Raw genomic sequence first — 18,786 nt, 5'->3', positions numbered from 1 at the left:
AGGCTTTACGCCGGCTTTAACAGGCACTTTTAGAAAGTGTCATTCACGGTGACGCGCAGATTTGCCAAAACTAAACTTTAACTCTACAGTTAACTATATAATATAATTTGACAATATGAACCAAACCATGCGTCTTCGTCAATGAATCAATCTAAAGATTCCCGTATCGTTAATGCCCTTCCATGTCACAGGCTTCCGATTTTATTTGAAACGTTTAATTTAAGTGTACTATTTATGTAGGTAGGTAAGTAGGCTTAAGAATTGACCCTCTTGTATGTAGTTACGTATAGAATTAATAATCAAGTTATTCAAATTCAAAATAACACAAGCACATATAGCACCTACATGCAAGAGTTCTTTTCCTTAACCTTTAAAGCTGTAAGTACCTGCTAAGTTATATATTTCAGTAGGTACCTACCTACATAAATCAAAGATCTAGTTGGAGAGATATAAGTTGATAGATACAGAGTGAAATACTTCACGAATTCGCATGTCATTCTTGCGCAGAGCCATGCTAATCTCTCTCTATGTCTAGTCAGATTTAAGTTTATGTACTGCCGAAGTACTCACTTTCCACAAAAATAAATGCAATGTTTGCGATGTAGGTTTGTTCGTTACCTTGTGTCCCTTAGAGCGGAAATATCGTCGACTCCTATTCGGGTACACGTTATTTATCAGCAAGTTTATTACCAAAAAATTAATTTTGCAATATTATATTAACCCGGAACGGGATAAAAAGATAAATTGCTGATAGATACTTGGACAGATAAAGAACCTACACGTCTATAAGCTTCTACCTTAATACGTAGGTTCTACGTAACACGTATTAACTATCCGATCCATTCGTATTCGAAAACACAAATCACTTGAAAGGGTATACCTCCACACATCACCATTTAAGTATTATATAATTTCAACCGTTATTATACACACACAAAGATTTAAACTAACAAGACTCGGAAGAGACTTAATAAAATTAAATTATAATGGTGACACGTGCACGCTTTACCAGCTCGATGTGTTTTCTACCATGTGTTTTAGTATTTTCATTGGCATAGCCACGGTGCGCGCAGGCAGCCTTTGAAAACACTTGCACATCACTATTCCGGATCATTTTTATTTGCTAGATAGTTTAACGGACAACTAAATTTAAATATTTATTTCGAACGGCAAAAGCCGTTAGAAACTGTTTTTCAATATAGTCAGCTAAACTGGGGTACAAATTCAAAAACTCACCAGCAGTTTAGCTTCACGACCTTCCAGATGGAAAAACAGCAAGCCAATAAGGTAATTTGCGTTTGTTTCTATCTGTCAAAATTGTCAAACGCAACTGCCTGAAGTGGTGGGGGTGTGGGAGAGAGATGGACGTATATGCTAGAAAAGGACAATACGACTAACTACAGTGTTGCCACTCTCAATATATTACTTTAGGTTCCGAATATCGGTACAGTTGTTTAATGAAAGGTTTTTTTGGTTTTTTTTTCAAGCTATGTACGTTTACAAAGATTGGTTATCTATTTTAAACACTCTAATAAGTTACATTGTATTTATGTTGTAGCTATATACAGTATACAGTTAAATTAAATACCATATAAAATCATTTGACAATATTAACAACATTATTTAAAAATGGAAAAAGTTTGCGTTTAATTGTAAAAAACTTCATAAGCTATCTTCATAAAAGATAATTAATGCAAAATTTTGTTGCCAGTATAATAATGTTGAATTGAAACGTAAGTATCGAATGAATCGATTATGAAATTGAAATGTAACCTTCGGTAACTGTTTCAAAACAGTGTTAATAATTGCTTTGCCAGGATATAAGGCACCAATATGTAATCTCGACAAAATTGTTGATGCGTAAACATATCGAAATTAATGAAATGGAACGATACATTATCGTCATTATAGTTTTGTTATATCTGTCGCAACACATTCTCAACGAAAAACGACTGAACTGTCGCAACTCGCTGCTCGCACCGCAACGCAAGTGGCAAGTGGAACGTACTATCGTAAACATGGAAGGTTTCTGACCGTCGTCCTCCGTATTTTAGGTAGATTAGATTGTTTACGATGCATATAAAACTTTAGAAAAGTGATTTTCTGTTCGGGAAAATGACTTCAGAAAGGTAATATAAAGTTTCAGTGCTTTTTATAAATTAGTGACAAATTTACTTCCGATATCCTCAGTTGAAAGTTGCAAAATCAATAAAGTACGCGGAAATCGCTAATGTCACGCCCTGCACTCTTCCTTCCGTGGTGCTTTGCGTTGTACTAGTGCGGCTAAAGTTAATTGGTTGGTGATGTTTTATTCTAGGGTAGAATGGGTGGAAATAATCGAGCCCAAGACAAAGGAACATATGTATGCTAACCTCACTACGGGGGAATGCGTATGGGACCCACCTGAGGTAATGTTCTACTTTTAGTTCAATATCCTGAATACATGCATGTTCTTCGCAACATTTCACTTATAAACTAGTCTGCGTGGGTTTTTAATGCCAGACTGTTAACTTCCTCAGTTTGGATGAGTATTATTTTGGAATTGGAACACATTAATTGAATCAAGTGTGTCCCATTTAGGAAGAAACTGTAGCTTTTGTCTCACAAAGCAAAGTATACTTGAGTGATAGACGCAATTATGTAGGTAATACTTTAATTTACATTGTGGTATATTAAAAATAGCAGATAGTTACTTATTATGACTATAAACAATTATTTTATAATTATATTGTTCTTGTGTATCATGCAACTGTTGCTGCAACCTATGAAAAACCCTTAACATGTTTATTTATTACATTTTAGGGAGTTAAAGTGAAACGGACAGATTCTTCCCAGTGGTGGGAACTTTTTGATATCAACACACATAGATTTTACTACTACAATGCATCAACTCAGGTATGTTTACAGTCATCCATATTGGAAATATCGACTTGTACATACATACTCTTGTTACTAAAGTTTATTGTACAAATAACTGAGTTAATTCAGCTACCTTATAAAATAGCCATTTAAATAATATTGTTAACTCTGTATAGTGCACACCTAGATATTTTATGGCTTAAATGACCATCCTATAACATCTTTGCATTTTTTCTTATGGAATATTTCTAGGCCTTAGAGCTAAAGTTCAACATATTAAAGGGTTGAAGTTCAATAGCTTGTGTTAAATGCAGAATTATGTATAAACAACAAACCAAATTCTTCTTATTGCAGACTACTGTATGGCACAGGCCAACGGACTGTGATATCATACCATTAGCAAAGTTGCAGACTCTGAAACAAAACACTGATCCACTAAAAAGACGGGAAAGTGCCACACAGACCAACCAAGCTGCACCTCAGGTAAATATCTAGTAAATACTATGTATACTGCATCTAGACTTAGATATTTAGATTGAATGTCATACAGTTTTTACTAGTATGGTACGGAGGAATTGTTTCCTACTCTTACGAACAACATGTTGTAAAGTGAAATTGTATTTAAAGGAAATAAAATTAAATTGAAATTGATTAAAAAAACTACAGAATGGATTTTTTTCATGGCCCAGTAAGTCCATTTAAAAATTCCACCCTCTGATCTATTAATAAGGGGTGACAATGACAGCAATGTAAGGGAGCGTTCAAGTATTACGTAACGCATTTTGGGGTTTGAACTACGCGTTACGTAACATTGATTTTAACCCTTCAGCCGGCCTAGCCAAAGTGACAATCGCTATCGCTCCGTAGCGATCGAAACGCAACTGTGACTGTCGCTCTAATATGGAAGAGTGATAGAGAGACACAAAGCGTTTCGTTGTCGAAGCGATAGCGATTGTCACCTTGGCTAGGCCGGCATCGGCAGGTACTTTACGCCACATAATTGTGGACTTTAGGTAAAAAAAATGGTCACTTGGTGGTTACGTAACGTAACGTTTTACTAGGGGGAGGGGGGTACAGAAAAACGTTACGGCGCGTTACATGAGGGGGAGGGGGGGTCAAAAATGTCCAAAAATTGCGTTACGTAATACTTGAACGCTGCCTAAACAGACAATATGGATTTTATGGGGTTTCAAAGACAAAATGATAGAAATGTAATGCTGGTTAATGTTTTTTCTTGTGTGTGTATTTTCTACTTAATTCTACTAGGAATATGAGATGTGATCTGTTTGAATAAATTTTTATTATGTTGACAATTGCAATAAATTGCAGAAAATGAATGCAATGTTATTATTTTAAAAAATTGCATGATTGCAAAATTGCATGAACCTTTCATAAATGAATTCCTTCATACTGTGTCTGTGCAATTTTACAGCTCACTGCACATTAATAAATAACCATGAACCAGTTTTGGCATATTTTTATATTATAGATTATTTCTTTCTAATAACTCATAACATTTCAGGCTCCATCATCAATAGATCCAGTGAGCAGCAATGGTAACAGCACAGCAGCGAGTGTCAGCAAACTGTCACCTGGCAATGCCAAGACTGTCTCCTTGCCGCAGACCAGTCCGGTGCGGACCAGGCGCTCACATTACCATCATAGGTGCGGAAATGATCCAAGAGAAGTGTCAGTCAAACCAACTAACATTTCTAGTTACAGCAGGGCCTCTTTAATCCGAAGACCCAAAATTTATACCCTGTTCGGACTCACGGAGCGATCGGATTATAGTATGCAGAAATTTTCATAGTAATTTTTTATAATAAAACACGCATATTTGACCATTTTCGTATATTTAAGTAAGTTACAAACAATTCTACAAAATAATCACTCAGTATTTTTGAAGAATTCCGTTATGGTGCTTTGATTGGTGTTTTCTTTATCTCGACGTCGAAGCCATATTGATCTGATCCCCCCTATTGATCTGTAGATTGTAGTATCTGCAAACTAATTTTCCTGTAATTTTTTCTGTAGTTCCGTTCCCACTTGAGTTTTGTTTGATTATAGTGGCGTTAGTTTAATGTCACACTATTTGTTCAGGAATAGCGGAGAGAGGCGAGGCAGGCTGAGCGAGGACGGAGCGAGCCAGCTGTGCCGGCACACCGACTCTGGCCGCTCCTCCGATAGCAGCGTCAGCAGTCAGCGACGCAAGCAGGTGACTCACCGACCAATAGCGGAGAGAGGAGGCAGGCTGAGCGAGACGGAGCGAGCCAGCTGTGCCGGCACACCGACTCTGGCCGCTCCTCCGATAGCAGCGTCAGCAGTCAGCGACGCAAGCAGGTGACTCACCGACCAATAGCGGAGAGAGGAGGCAGGCTGAGCGAGACGGAGCGAGCCAGCTGTGCCGGCACACCGACTCTGGCCGCTCCTCCGATAGCAGCGTCAGCAGTCAGCGACGCAAGCAGGTGACTCACCGACCAATAGCGGAGAGAGGAGGCAGGCTGAGCGAGACGGAGCGAGCCAGCTGTGCCGGCACACCGACTCTGGCCGCTCCTCTGATAGCAGCGTCAGCAGTCAGCGACGCAAGCAGGTGACTCACCGACCAATAGCGGAGAGAGGAGGCAGGCTGAGCGAGACGGAGCGAGCCAGCTGTGCCGGCACACCGACTCTGGCCGCTCCTCCGATAGCAGCGTCAGCAGTCAGCGACGCAAGCAGGTGACTCACCGACCAATAGCGGAGAGAGGAGGCAGGCTGAGCGAGACGGAGCGAGCCAGCTGTGCCGGCACACCGACTCTGGCCGCTCCTCCGATAGCAGCGTCAGCAGTCAGCGACGCAAGCAGGTGACTCACCGACCAATAGCGGAGAGAGGAGGCAGGCTGAGCGAGACGGAGCGAGCCAGCTGTGCCGGCACACCGACTCCGGCCGCTCCTCCGATAGCAGCGTCAGCAGTCAGCGACGCAAGCAGGTGACTCACCGACCAATAGCGGAGAGAGGAGGCAGGCTGAGCGAGACGGAGCGAGCCAGCTGTGCCGGCACACCGACTCTGGCCGCTCCTCCGATAGCAGCGTCAGCAGTCAGCGACGCAAGCAGGTGACTCACCGACCAATAGCGGAGAGAGGAGGCAGGCTGAGCGAGACGGAGCGAGCCAGCTGTGCCGGCACACCGACTCTGGCCGCTCCTCCGATAGCAGCGTCAGCAGTCAGCGACGCAAGCAGGTGACTCACCGACCAATAGCGGAGAGAGGAGGCAGGCTGAGCGAGACGGAGCGAGCCAGCTGTGCCGGCACACCGACTCTGGCCGCTCCTCCGATAGCAGCGTCAGCAGTCAGCGACGCAAGCAGGTGACTCACCGACCAATAGCGGAGAGAGGAGGCAGGCTGAGCGAGACGGAGCGAGCCAGCTGTGCCGGCACACCGACTCTGGCCGCTCCTCCGATAGCAGCGTCAGCAGTCAGCGACGCAAGCAGGTGACTCACCGACCAATAGCGGAGAGAGGAGGCAGGCTGAGCGAGACGGAGCGAGCCAGCTGTGCCGGCACACCGACTCTGGCCGCTCCTCCGATAGCAGCGTCAGCAGTCAGCGACGCAAGCAGGTGACTCACCGACCAATAGCGGAGAGAGGAGGCAGGCTGAGCGAGACGGAGCGAGCCAGCTGTGCCGGCACACCGACTCTGGCCGCTCCTCCGATAGCAGCGTCAGCAGTCAGCGACGCAAGCAGGTGACTCACCGACCAATAGCGGAGAGAGGAGGCAGGCTGAGCGAGACGGAGCGAGCCAGCTGTGCCGGCACACCGACTCTGGCCGCTCCTCCGATAGCAGCGTCAGCAGTCAGCGACGCAAGCAGGTGACTCACCGACCAATAGCGGAGAGAGGAGGCAGGCTGAGCGAGACGGAGCGAGCCAGCTGTGCCGGCACACCGACTCTGGCCGCTCCTGCGATAGCAGCGTCAGCAGTCAGCGACGCAAGCGGGTGACTCACCGACCAATAGCGGAGAGAGGAGGCAGGCTGAGCGAGACGGAGCGAGCCAGCTGTGCCGGCACACCGACTCTGGCCGCTCCTCCGATAGCAGCGTCAGCAGTCAGCGACGCAAGCAGGTGACTCACCGACCAATAGCGGAGAGAGGAGGCAGGCTGAGCGAGACGGAGCGAGCCAGCTGTGCCGGCACACCGACTCTGGCCGCTCCTCCGATAGCAGCGTCAGCAGTCAGCGACGCAAGCAGGTGACTCACCGACCAATAGCGGAGAGAGGAGGCAGGCTGAGCGAGACGGAGCGAGCCAGCTGTGCCGGCACACCGACTCCGGCCGCTCCTCCGATAGCAGCGTCAGCAGTCAGCGACGCAAGCAGGTGACTCACCGACCAATAGCGGAGAGAGGAGGCAGGCTGAGCGAGACGGAGCGAGCCAGCTGTGCCGGCACACCGACTCCGGCCGCTCCTCCGATAGCAGCGTCAGCAGTCAGCGACGCAAGCAGGTGACTCACCGACCAATAGCGGAGAGAGGAGGCAGGCTGAGCGAGACGGAGCGAGCCAGCTGTGCCGGCACACCGACTCTGGCCGCTCCTCCGATAGCAGCGTCAGCAGTCAGCGACGCAAGCAGGTGACTCACCGATCAATAGCGGAGAGAGGAGGCAGGCTGAGCGAGACGGAGCGAGCCAGCTGTGCCGGCACACCGACTCTGGCCGCTCCTCCGATAGCAGCGTCAGCAGTCAGCGACGCAAGCAGGTGACTCACCGACCAATAGCGGAGAGAGGAGGCAGGCTGAGCGAGACGGAGCGAGCCAGCTGTGCCGGCACACCGACTCTGGCCGCTCCTCCGATAGCAGCGTCAGCAGTCAGCGACGCAAGCAGGTGACTCACCGACCAATAGCGGAGAGAGGAGGCAGGCTGAGCGAGACGGAGCGAGCCAGCTGTGCCGGCACACCGACTCTGGCCGCTCCTCCGATAGCAGCGTCAGCAGTCAGCGACGCAAGCAGGTGACTCACCGACCAATAGCGGAGAGAGGAGGCAGGCTGAGCGAGACGGAGCGAGCCAGCTGTGCCGGCACACCGACTCTGGCCGCTCCTGCGATAGCAGCGTCAGCAGTCAGCGACGCAAGCGGGTGACTCACCGACCAATAGCGGAGAGAGGAGGCAGGCTGAGCGAGACGGAGCGAGCCAGCTGTGCCGGCACACCGACTCTGGCCGCTCCTCCGATAGCAGCGTCAGCAGTCAGCGACGCAAGCAGGTGACTCACCGACCAATAGCGGAGAGAGGAGGCAGGCTGAGCGAGACGGAGCGAGCCAGCTGTGCCGGCACACCGACTCTGGCCGCTCCTCCGATAGCAGCGTCAGCAGTCAGCGACGCAAGCAGGTGACTCACCGACCAATAGCGGAGAGAGGAGGCAGGCTGAGCGAGACGGAGCGAGCCAGCTGTGCCGGCACACCGACTCCGGCCTCTCCTCCGATAGCAGCGTCAGCAGTCAGCGACGCAAGCGGGTGACTCACCGACCAATACCGGTGAGAGGAGGCAGGCTGAGCGAGACAGACCCAGCCAGTTCTGGTCATAAGGGACATTTTTTGTATGTCGCACAGGAGATTCTTCTCTGGAACGGACATGCAACTTTCGTAAGCGAATACCGTAAGTGAAAATACTGGCTCAAGCTTGGTACTTTTTATGGTACCGTACCGAAAGAGTACCAAACGCAAGGCGGTTTTAATAGGATTCGCACGTCGCACCCGTGTGCGAGCGGAACATCGCTATATCCGTGCAGAGCGCTGTCACGCTCAAACACCGGAACGATGTGCGTATAACCGGTTAAGTACTTAGTACTTAATCAAAATGTCTTCTCTGTTTATTTCGTCATGAAGAATCATCGGATGTGTGTGAGTGAAAGTCTATTTTATATCCTTTATATTTGCTAACAATTGTTTTAGTTGTTACTAGGAAATCATTTGTTTCATTTCAACTCATAAATGAATACCCGCGACTGTACATTCCCATTGCGGATTGAAACGGGTTTGAATTTACATACGATTAGCATATGACCCAGTTGTTCCACTGACCCGCGTACGCGTGACGTAAGTTTAGATACACTATCGTCCTAAAACACTGTGTACTTATAGTATCTTGTTTCATGGCTAATGTACTTAAAGGATATTAAATGAAAACTGTGCAATTGAAAGGCTAACCGCAAAACACGCGACTGCTGGAAATATAGAAACACTTTGTCAAAAATGTGTCTGAAGAATTAAAGAGCCCTACCACTAAAAGTACGATATTTTAATGAATGGAATGTCGGCCAGTGTGGCCATCTTCGTTTAATTTAAATATATAAAAGCGCCTTTGTGGCATATTTGACGACCGGTCTGGCTTAGTGGGTAGTGACCCTGCCTGCTAAGCCGATGGTCCTAGGTTCGAATCCCGGTAAGGGCATTTATTTGTGTGATGAACACTAATATTTGTTCCGGAGTCATGGATGTTTTCTATGTATATAAGTATGTATTTATCTATATAAGTAAGTATATCGTCGCCTAGCACCCATAGTACAAGCTTTGCTTAGTTTGGGGCTAGGTTGATCTGTGTAAGATGTCCCCCAATATTTATTTATTTATTTTATTTATATTCGCTGAAAAATATTTGATTTATAAATTTTATTGTTACCACAAAAAAAAAGATTATCTGCGAAACCCTTCCATACCATAATTGCTACCTCTCTTAGCCACTAATATTTATCTAGAAATATCTCATATCATAGGTATTCTTGCCAATAATTAGTTTGTTTTCATTATTTATGTCAGTGAATCAACTTTTTAGTGATACTCGTAATGGACCACTCGACATTTATTTTTGCCAAAGACCACCTATGACGATTAAGGGTCGGTTGCACCCAACTGTTTGTCATGGTTAAAGAGTTCGCTAAATTTTATCGTGTGGAAAGTTTCATAGTAAACCATCGCGGCGCGCCGGGTGACGTTGATCAGTCTGTCAAGTGCGGATGGTGCAACTGGCCCTAAACCAGTGGGGAGAGGAGACACTTCTGACTTCGCGCAAACTCGGCTCCGTTCGTCTCGGCATTGCTCCGAGCAATTATTAGGGTTGACACAACTTAACGACCCTTTTTTGACCCTTTGACCCTTGAATTTTGACAACCCTAAATAACCGAAAGGGATAGTGCCATAAGTTAGAAAGGATCATGATTCGACCCTGAATCGCTGTCAAACTTCGGTTTTGAAAGAAGTGTCCTTTTGTACGGTAGTACTATTACTTATTCTGTGCCTAAACCTGACACGAGTCACTGTTGTTCTCATTCCGCGGACTGGCTATGGCAATGTTTAACGGGTTGTCTGTGTATAGCAGGAGCTGGCGGCGGCTGCGTGCGCGCCGGTATGCACGCCGCTGCTGCGGAAACGCAGCGGTCCCGCACCACCGCTCGAGGCCGACAAGTGGTCGCCGCACGCAGGTATATACCATCGCCCACACTATTAACTGTACATCAGTGGACCTTACGTCAGCGGTCGGAAACCTGCGGCCCGTGAACCTGTCACTTGCGGCCCGCGAGCCTCCCTGGCTATTCTATATGTAATATTGACAAACGACAATGTCTGATAAAGTCATAAATATTAACAAAGTGCGGCCCGCGTCAACTTCGTTAACTACTATGTGGCCCTTGGCTGCCAAAAGGTTGCCGACCGCTGCCTTACGTAATAAGGTCCATCGATATACATTTAGGAGAGTATATTATAATAGTTTATACGTTGCTGGATTCGTCAATCTATGCGTCCAAAGTTAAAACGGCGTTTTTTGTTTTGAGTTCATTATAGATCGACGAATACAGCAACATAAAAACTAGTTTGATGTATTCAAAAGGTACTTATAGTTGGTCAAACCAATTTGTCAGTAAATAAGAACAAAGAAAACTATACTCAACCTTTTCTTTTGGATGCTAGTACTAGTGTAAGATAAAGATAGTATGATTCTATGTCTATGTTTGTAATGAGACAGTCCTTTGACAAACTATAAATACAAAATACAGTGCATAGCGGCCTCCTTTTTTTTAAATATCTATCGTTAAATTTAAATAATCACAATTATTTAGCAGTGGCGCTAGTGAGCACGTTGATTGGCTCTTAATAATCTTACATATGGTGTTACTTTCCTGAACTAGTGCGGGAAAGAGCACTTTCCGTGCGTATGTCGAAAGTTTAAAGTGCCATATGTACTGTAAAATGTTGTACGTTCGAATAGGAAATTCGCAACTCGTGTCGATTTAAAACACTCCCTTAGGTCGTGTTTTAATTTATCGTCACTCATTTAATTACACAAACGGGTCTACCGCGGTATAATTTCATTGTTTTTACCTTTAATTCCGACGTTTCAGCTGAGTTGCACCAGCTGTGGTCACGTACCCCCGTACCCGTATGTGGGTGTGGTAGACCCGTTTGTGTAATAAATATGTGTACAAAACGCGAGAGTTTAAAGTGTTTTATCGCCACTCGTTTCGAAGTTCCTATTTTCCGCACTTGTATCGTAAATAACTATACTTGACCTATGTTGGACGGTAGTGGCAGGGTTGAACAGGAGCGGCAGCTTTGTCTCGCCGCGGAAGGACGCCTCGGATGACTCCATGCACGAGAAGTACTTCAAGTCCGTCGAGAGCACACCGCTGACCAAGCGCAAGGTATACACTCGCATTTATAAAGTTTTGGGTTCCTTAAGCCCCGTCTCCATATCGCGCGGCAAACCATCGAACGAACGAAGCGCGGCAGCCGCGCGCAATGGATACCGGGCGTATCGAGTTGGCTCGCGCGGCAGCCCGGTGTCCATTGCGCGCGGCTGCCGAACGAGCCAATGTTCGATGGTTTCCCGCGCGATATGGAGACGGGGCTTTATACTTTTTATCAACGCTTATTATATTAATACTTATGTCTCAATGGCTAACGGTGTTATTAATAAACGTCTGCTAAGTTAATCAGCTGATGATCGTCGTTTGTCCCTCTCTATTGCATAACGTCAGATAGGGATAACTGATTTAGGGTCGGTTGCACTACCGTCTGTCACCGTTAAGGCGTTCGCTAAATTTTATTTTATGTCAAGTTTAATAGATTTCTGCTGCGTGACGTTGATCAGTCTGTTAACGGTGGTTGGTGCAACTGGCCCTAAGTTAGCAGCCGTTTATGATTAACGCCATTAGTAGGTAATTTATCTTTAGAGAAAGATGGTGACAACAGTGGAGTGTTAAATTATTGTTAAAAAGAGTTAATAGAGGTATCCTCGGATCGGAGGTTAACCACCTCACCCGTTAAGCAACTTTTCTGTAGTCTGGCAACGTAATCTATTAGTAAGAACAAAGAAAACTATACACATCCCTTTCTTTTGGGTGCTAGTAGTAGCGTAAGACAAAGTCAGTATGATTCTCTCCGTGTGTTTGAAATGAGACAGTGCTGGGCCAAACTATACTGCCCTCCTAAGCCAAGTAGCGCTATCTCAAAAACAAATGATTTTGAAAATGGAATTCTCAGCTAGAGAAACTAAAGTATAAGTTAGCAATGAATTTTCTTTTGAGATAGCGCTTTTCGGCTTAGCAGGGCAGTATAGACTTACCATTACGTCTGATAATGATTATCAGTTGAAGCAGCAGTCCGCGGGGTCGTCGGGCGAGTCGGCCTCCCCGCAGAGCCCGAGCAGCCCCCTGCAGAAACCGCAGCCCCAGCCCTTCCTACAGGTACGTATCTATTAAATAGCCTAGACCGATTGTGATCGACACTTGTCAACAATGATATTATACACCGTGTTTTTTTGATTTCCGTTAATTTCAAGTGTGCATTCCTGAGCTTAAATCAAGTAACTTTCTCAAAGACACCGATATTCTAATTAACTCCATTTCGGAGATAATCAATATTTTTTTTCCTATAAGGCCTCTACAAGCGTGTACACTTGCCTTAGGGCCGGTTTACATATTGATTAGTGTTTAGAATGAGTTCATACATTTGCTACTAAACTTAGGTACAATCTCGGTCAATCGATGTTCGAAATGACATTTTCGTGATATGTTACAGATTTCAATTGTTTGGTTGAGTTAAATGTAATGCCCGTGTTACAACAACGCTATATGCTACATTTAATTAGTTTTTAGACTTTTTTTTTTGTAAAAAAACAAAAAAAAAAATTTTTTTTGTAAATTATCTATGCCATTTAGTTCTCTTAAACGTACTTAACCATACCCCGAAGTTAACGGAATTCAATAAAAACACGGTGTATAACCATAGATAGGTTATACTCATACTTGAGGAACACAAAAAATACTTCCATATTTATTTCTGTGCCTACGAAGAAATCTGTTATTTTTATTAATTTTCTCATTCCATCCATCTTTGTCACACTCGTTGTTAAACATAAGGTCGTCTCTTTCTCTTTCGGTGTGCGGGAGCTCGTTAGCACGTGCACATTTCTCGCTTGTCCAGCCGCGACTAAAGGCAACTTGTCCAATTTGTCACAAGTTAAATGCTTCAATTTTGGAAAGCCTATAACCCATCTTGAGTTATAAATCATTGCTTGTCAATCGAAGTTTTAACCTCGTAAGATCCAATGTGCATTACACGTTACAGTACGTTTCAATCTATTTATAAGCTTTCAAAAATAAAATAATAGTATTTTATACAATCGTGATATAATGGAGAGCTTTTCAGTCGAGTACCATTGCTGAGTGGCCTTAATGGGTGCGAGATTAAAAGCTTAATTATATCATTATTGTATACTATTTGTTAGGAAAAATTTATATGGTGGGCCTCCAGACCTAAACGGATGGCTATTTAGTCGTATTACGCTGATAAAAATGTAAATATGGCGTCGTCTTGTGCAGACGTCAGCGGCGCGGCCGTCGCTGGTGTCGTCCATCTCGCTCGCCACGGACGCGGCGGGCGGCGCGCGCGCGCTGCACAGCCTGGAGCGGCCGCACCAGCTGTCGCGCCACGCGAGGGAGCGCTACTCCGACAGGTTAGTTACTTGTCGTCTATACACGTCAGTGGCGGCTCGCGGGTCTTGCACCGCCTATACTTCGTATTTTTTAGCATTAGAAATAAGGTAAGATAAGATAAAGATAAAAGATAGTTTATTCAAGTAGGCATAATTACAATGCGCTTATGAACGTCAAATAAAGCTAGGTAGACCGGCTCCAACCCTACACCTCTGCCCCGAGAAGATTTAAATCCCCCCTCAATTGGAGGAGGGTATCCCATTATGGGACCGGCAACAAACTCGGCGGGACACATCTTTTCAAAAATAATTACATCTTATAATTAACATGCATTACGAGAAAAAAAAAATACAATTTAAACAATCTTGATGTGTCTTTTAATTGAAAAACACATTTTAAAAATAAGTTACGGCAAATATGTAACAATTATAATTCTAATACGATTGTTTATATTCTTCTGCTTTCATAAGTAATAGTTACTGATGTTTAAAAAGCGTTTTTCAATTAAAAGACATGTCAAGATCGCTTACCTTCTTTCAAGTTCTTTCTAATGTTTAAAAAAACGAACTATAGACCTAGAGCGGCCGCATTAACAGCCGAGGCATGCGCGCAGTTGCTACTCCACCACATTGTCTTTAGTTACTTGTCGCGTATAGACGTCAGTGGCGCCTTCCCTGCACTTGGATTTGGATTGCATCATTTTAAGCTTAGAATTTTTATTTTATTTTTATTTATTTATTTATTTATTCAAGAAACAAACAGTCTTTTATAGTTATATATAACACTGGAAATTTTCTTAAAACTAGACTTACAGTTTCCTTAATGAAAATATTTTAACATCATGTTAATTCAAATTGTTTTCTACAGAATAAAACAGAGCTATTTGTGCATACAACAATAAACTAAGAGAAAAAAATAAATAAAACTAAAATATAAGAGTACCTATCACAGTATTAAAATTTGTACAATTTTATCAATAAATGTAGGTACCTTATTTTACCATTAACCTTTCGTATGCTCCTGTAAAAAAAATTACATTTATGTTTGTTTATGTTTATGTTTAATGTTCAAGGTAAGTTGAATATAATATGGGACCAGATCTGCTCCTAAGCATACCAAAAGTTAAACAATATTTATGCGAGATTTTTATCTGTTATCTATCCTCTTTGTTGGGAAATCCGAATCGAGCATAACATCTATCTGTCGTTGCCAAATTTTGGAAACTTCAAAGTGACTTCTCTCGCAGACACCTGGACAAGGATCGGCTGGTGGAGTTGGAGCGAACGGAGCGGTTCGACAAGCAGGCCGCGTACAGTGTGGACAAACCCTTCCGGCAGACCAGTTTAGATCTGCGACATCACGCGCCCAATTGGCATCCACCAAGGGAGTTCACTAGGTAATTTATATTGGAGCCGAATGTCTACAGTTAACCCTCTGATCACCACAGTCGTCGATAACCGATAATGGCCGAGCGAGATAGTGCGTGTTCAAGCGTCTTATAAAATAGGGGGTATTACTGCAATGTTCTGCCGCCAGAGTGCAGCACTAGCACCCATCGTAAACCATAAAGTAACTTAGACATGCTGTGCTTTAAACTTTTTTTTGATAAGTTTTCACAGACAGTAAAATATGACTTTGATACATCAAGGTACGCGTAGTAAACGCGAAAATCGAAACTGCCTCTTTATCGCTCGAATATGCAAGAGTGATAGAGAGGTTAGATAACAAAATTTCGACTGTCTCGTTTGCGGTAGACCCTCAGATTGTGAGTAATTGTGGTAGTGGCGCCCCCTACGCAGAGTTTCGCGTAATATTCCCTATTGTCGACGTGTTAAGTATTGGCAAATTCCCATCATTATTTGAAATACAACTCTCTCCTCAATTATTTCAAAGTAGCAGGGTTACATTTTGTCTAATTTAATACACTAATTCTAATTAATTACACTCTTATGCTCGGAAATGTGTTATCACCTCAATACAACACGCATACTCAGTCGCAGAAATAACTAAGCGGGCGACATGCTCAAAATGGCCTTGGCACAACTTTATTTGTAAACAAAATAATAACGACTGAGACATTACACTTATTTCGCTACTACAACATAATATGAACTATTACAATATAAAAAGAAAAGCAGGAAAGCTGACCCCACCACCATGTGGTATAGATAGCTAGGAAGAGAGAGAGAGAGAGAGTCAACATAATATGAATCATATTTTAAATGTATCTCCAGAAGGCAGCAAGCGGAACCGGAACGGTACACTTCAAGCAAAAGTTCGCTCTCGTCCGGCAGCAGCAAGCGGCAAGAACCACACCACAACTTCATGCGGCTCTGCTCGGCTAATGAACAAGACAATATGGCCGCCGGTAAGTTCTATTTTAAATGTATCTCCAGAGGGCAGCAAGCGGAACCGGAGCGGTACACATCAAGCAAAAGTTCGCTCTCGTCCGGCAGCAGCAAGCGGCAAGAACCACACCACAACTTCATGCGGCTCTGCTCGGCCAATGAACAAGACAATATGGCCGCCGGTAAGTTCTATTTTAAATGTATCTCCAGAAGGCAGCAAGCGGAACCGGAGCGGTACACATCAAGCAAAAGTTCGCTCTCGTCCGGCAGCAGCAAGCGGCAAGAACCACACCACAACTTCATGCGGCTCTGCTCGGCCAATGAACAAGACAATATGGCCGCCGGTAAGTTATATTTTAAATGTATCTCCAGAAGGCAGCAAGCGGAACCGGAGCGGTACACATCAAGCAAAAGTTCGCTCTCGTCCGGCAGCAGCAAGCGGCAAGCGGCAAGAACCACACCACAACTTCATGCGGCTCTGCTCGGCCAATGAACAAGACAATATGGCTGCTAGTAAGTTAATTTTTAGGTTTAACAGGTCACAAAAGATGACTGAAATGTCTGAAACAGTTTCTTTCAGTTATGGCGTTTTCTAGCGCCTTAATTTGGTAAGTCACTAAAGCACCATTTGCGCCATCCCACTAACTCGGGGTTAACCGGTTAAACCGAACCCAGTGTTTGTACTGGTAACCATGGTAACTCCAGGTTTGACCGGTTAACCCCGGGTTACTAGGATAGTGCAAGTAGCCCTTAGAAGCTTATTATCCTGGATGAAATCGATTGTCATCAAAAAACATTTTGTTTAAATTTACCATTTTAATCCCTGTTGATTATAAAGTTAGGGAAGATCTCCTAAGATCATTTTTGCGTAGCCGCGCTCAGTTAATCTGGTAGTTGAGTCAGTGAGAGCACTGGCCTATTAAAAACACTGTATACTTAAGGTTCCGTTACACAGGCGCGATTTCCGGGCAGGGCGTGAGCGGGGCGCGCCGCTATTACATATAAAACGCTCACGCCCCGTTCACGCCCCGCCCGGAAAACGCGCCTTTGTGACGGAACCTTTATACCTTTTCACTTCCACAGACAAAGCCGACCAAACCGTAGCATTTGAAAAAAGCGTATATTTTCAGTGAACTACAAGATGAAATGCATCAACCTGGACCCGCCGCTAACGGAGCCCAACGTGCAGAAACACAACCAGAGGCTAGAGAGGACCACGGCGCCCAGAGATCGGGCCAAATCCAGACGTAAGTCCTACTTTTAACTCATACTTTGTAACAACTTTTAGCCAACTTTTAGCGTATACTTTCCACGCTGATGCCGATCGCCTTTTGTTCTCTTTGACCGCCACTAGGGTTTGCAATCCGGATCCGAAATGTATGAAGTTATCCGGATCTGGATCCGGATCCGCGGATATTCCCATACATTTCGGATCCGTCGTGCAAACCCTAACCGCCACAGTCGGCTATAGCTGACCTATATACCTAAAATGAGCCTTAATACATTCTAATAAAGTTGAAAATAGGCTACATGACTAATTTTCATTTATGGTATCAATCGATCGGGTTTGTTTTTAGGATCAAATGTCTATATGGGACCCATTGCATTAAAGTAAAAGGAAAATCAGAAATTATAGTCAAAGTCCGACAGTCGCACTTCACTCGCGAAACGCCCCTCATAAAAGGATAAGTGAACGTGACGTCAAGGTCACTGAGATCCCATCTTGTAGTATGGACAATACAAGAAAATTGCGTTTTTGTCCGTGAAATATTGCGTTTATGTATATAGTTGCCAAGGCTCGGAACCGGTTTTGTCTTCATACAAAAAATACCGGTATTATTACGTTCTTTTTCGTTCTTTGGCTTATTATTTCATTTTTAATGGTACAATATAATAATACGAAGTTGTTCTCTAGATACATGATTCGATCCTACGTAAAGAGCATAAATAATTAAAAATATTGGGCTATTTTGGGTTTTACAAAACATACAATATTTTTATCGTCTTTGGAAGTAAAAAAACAAACTTAAATTTTGAATCATTCCGGTCCTGTATTTTTGTAACATTTCCGTATTTTATTTTAATATCCACATCATTGTGATAAATTGCTCATTTGCTATCTATTTTACTAGATATTGTTATAAAATTCAAAATGTGTCATCATCCCTATTGTGCTGTTTATACCAGGGATCGGAACCGGTTTTTTGCAAAAACTTAGAAATAACCATATTTTTCGAATTATTTTATACTTGAAATGTAGGACTCCGTTGTGTTTGTAGGTTACGACTTCGTATTATTAGATTGCTCAATTAGAAATGAAGTAATTAGCAATGAACGAAAAAAATACCGTTTCCGTTCCCATACAAAAAATACCGGTATCCGATCCCTGGTTTATACTGACCGAGGTGCTCTCTCTATGTGGGCCTTATATCAATATTGTGTTCAGGTCACAAGAGGCCAGAAGAAGTAGAAGAATCTCCGCTAGACGCCGACGAAGAAGACGAGGATGGTTCCCCGCTGTACTGCAACTGGGACCTCCGCGGCATGCAGCACCTGCTGCCGCTGCAGGACTACATCATCCAGCAGGCCAAGCTGTCCAGTGAGTACATATACTTTTCACCTCAGCAGCTCGAACAA

At 44.1% G+C, this 18,786-nt stretch overlaps 1 protein-coding gene and 1 non-coding gene across 2 annotated transcripts in view; one reads left to right on the top strand and one right to left on the bottom strand.

The window, feature by feature from the left end:
• Positions 1–462: 462 nt before the first annotated feature.
• Positions 463–566, bottom strand: LOC134650615 (U6 spliceosomal RNA). Its single transcript, XR_010097057.1, has one exon. It is a non-coding gene; the product is annotated as a U6 spliceosomal RNA (small nuclear RNA).
• A 1,737-nt stretch (positions 567–2,303) lies between these two features.
• LOC134650330 (rho GTPase-activating protein 39) overlaps positions 2,304–18,786 on the top strand; it is a 37,380-nt gene continuing 20,897 nt past the window's right edge. Inside the window, exons 1-13 of the mRNA XM_063505291.1 lie at positions 2,304–2,408; positions 2,803–2,895; positions 3,214–3,342; positions 4,382–4,524; positions 4,960–5,074; positions 10,186–10,288; positions 11,397–11,506; positions 12,455–12,550; positions 13,688–13,821; positions 15,048–15,197; positions 16,036–16,169; positions 17,280–17,396; positions 18,596–18,748. Of these exons, the coding sequence (XP_063361361.1) occupies positions 2,304–2,408; positions 2,803–2,895; positions 3,214–3,342; positions 4,382–4,524; positions 4,960–5,074; positions 10,186–10,288; positions 11,397–11,506; positions 12,455–12,550; positions 13,688–13,821; positions 15,048–15,197; positions 16,036–16,169; positions 17,280–17,396; positions 18,596–18,748 (1,582 nt within the window). The remainder of the gene's footprint in view (positions 2,409–2,802; positions 2,896–3,213; positions 3,343–4,381; positions 4,525–4,959; positions 5,075–10,185; positions 10,289–11,396; positions 11,507–12,454; positions 12,551–13,687; positions 13,822–15,047; positions 15,198–16,035; positions 16,170–17,279; positions 17,397–18,595; positions 18,749–18,786) is intronic.

This window comes from Cydia amplana, chromosome 8 (assembly GCF_948474715.1).
Source record: "Cydia amplana chromosome 8, ilCydAmpl1.1, whole genome shotgun sequence".
NCBI lineage: Eukaryota > Metazoa > Arthropoda > Insecta > Lepidoptera > Tortricidae > Cydia > Cydia amplana.
This window is presented reverse-complemented; position numbering and strand designations above follow the sequence as displayed.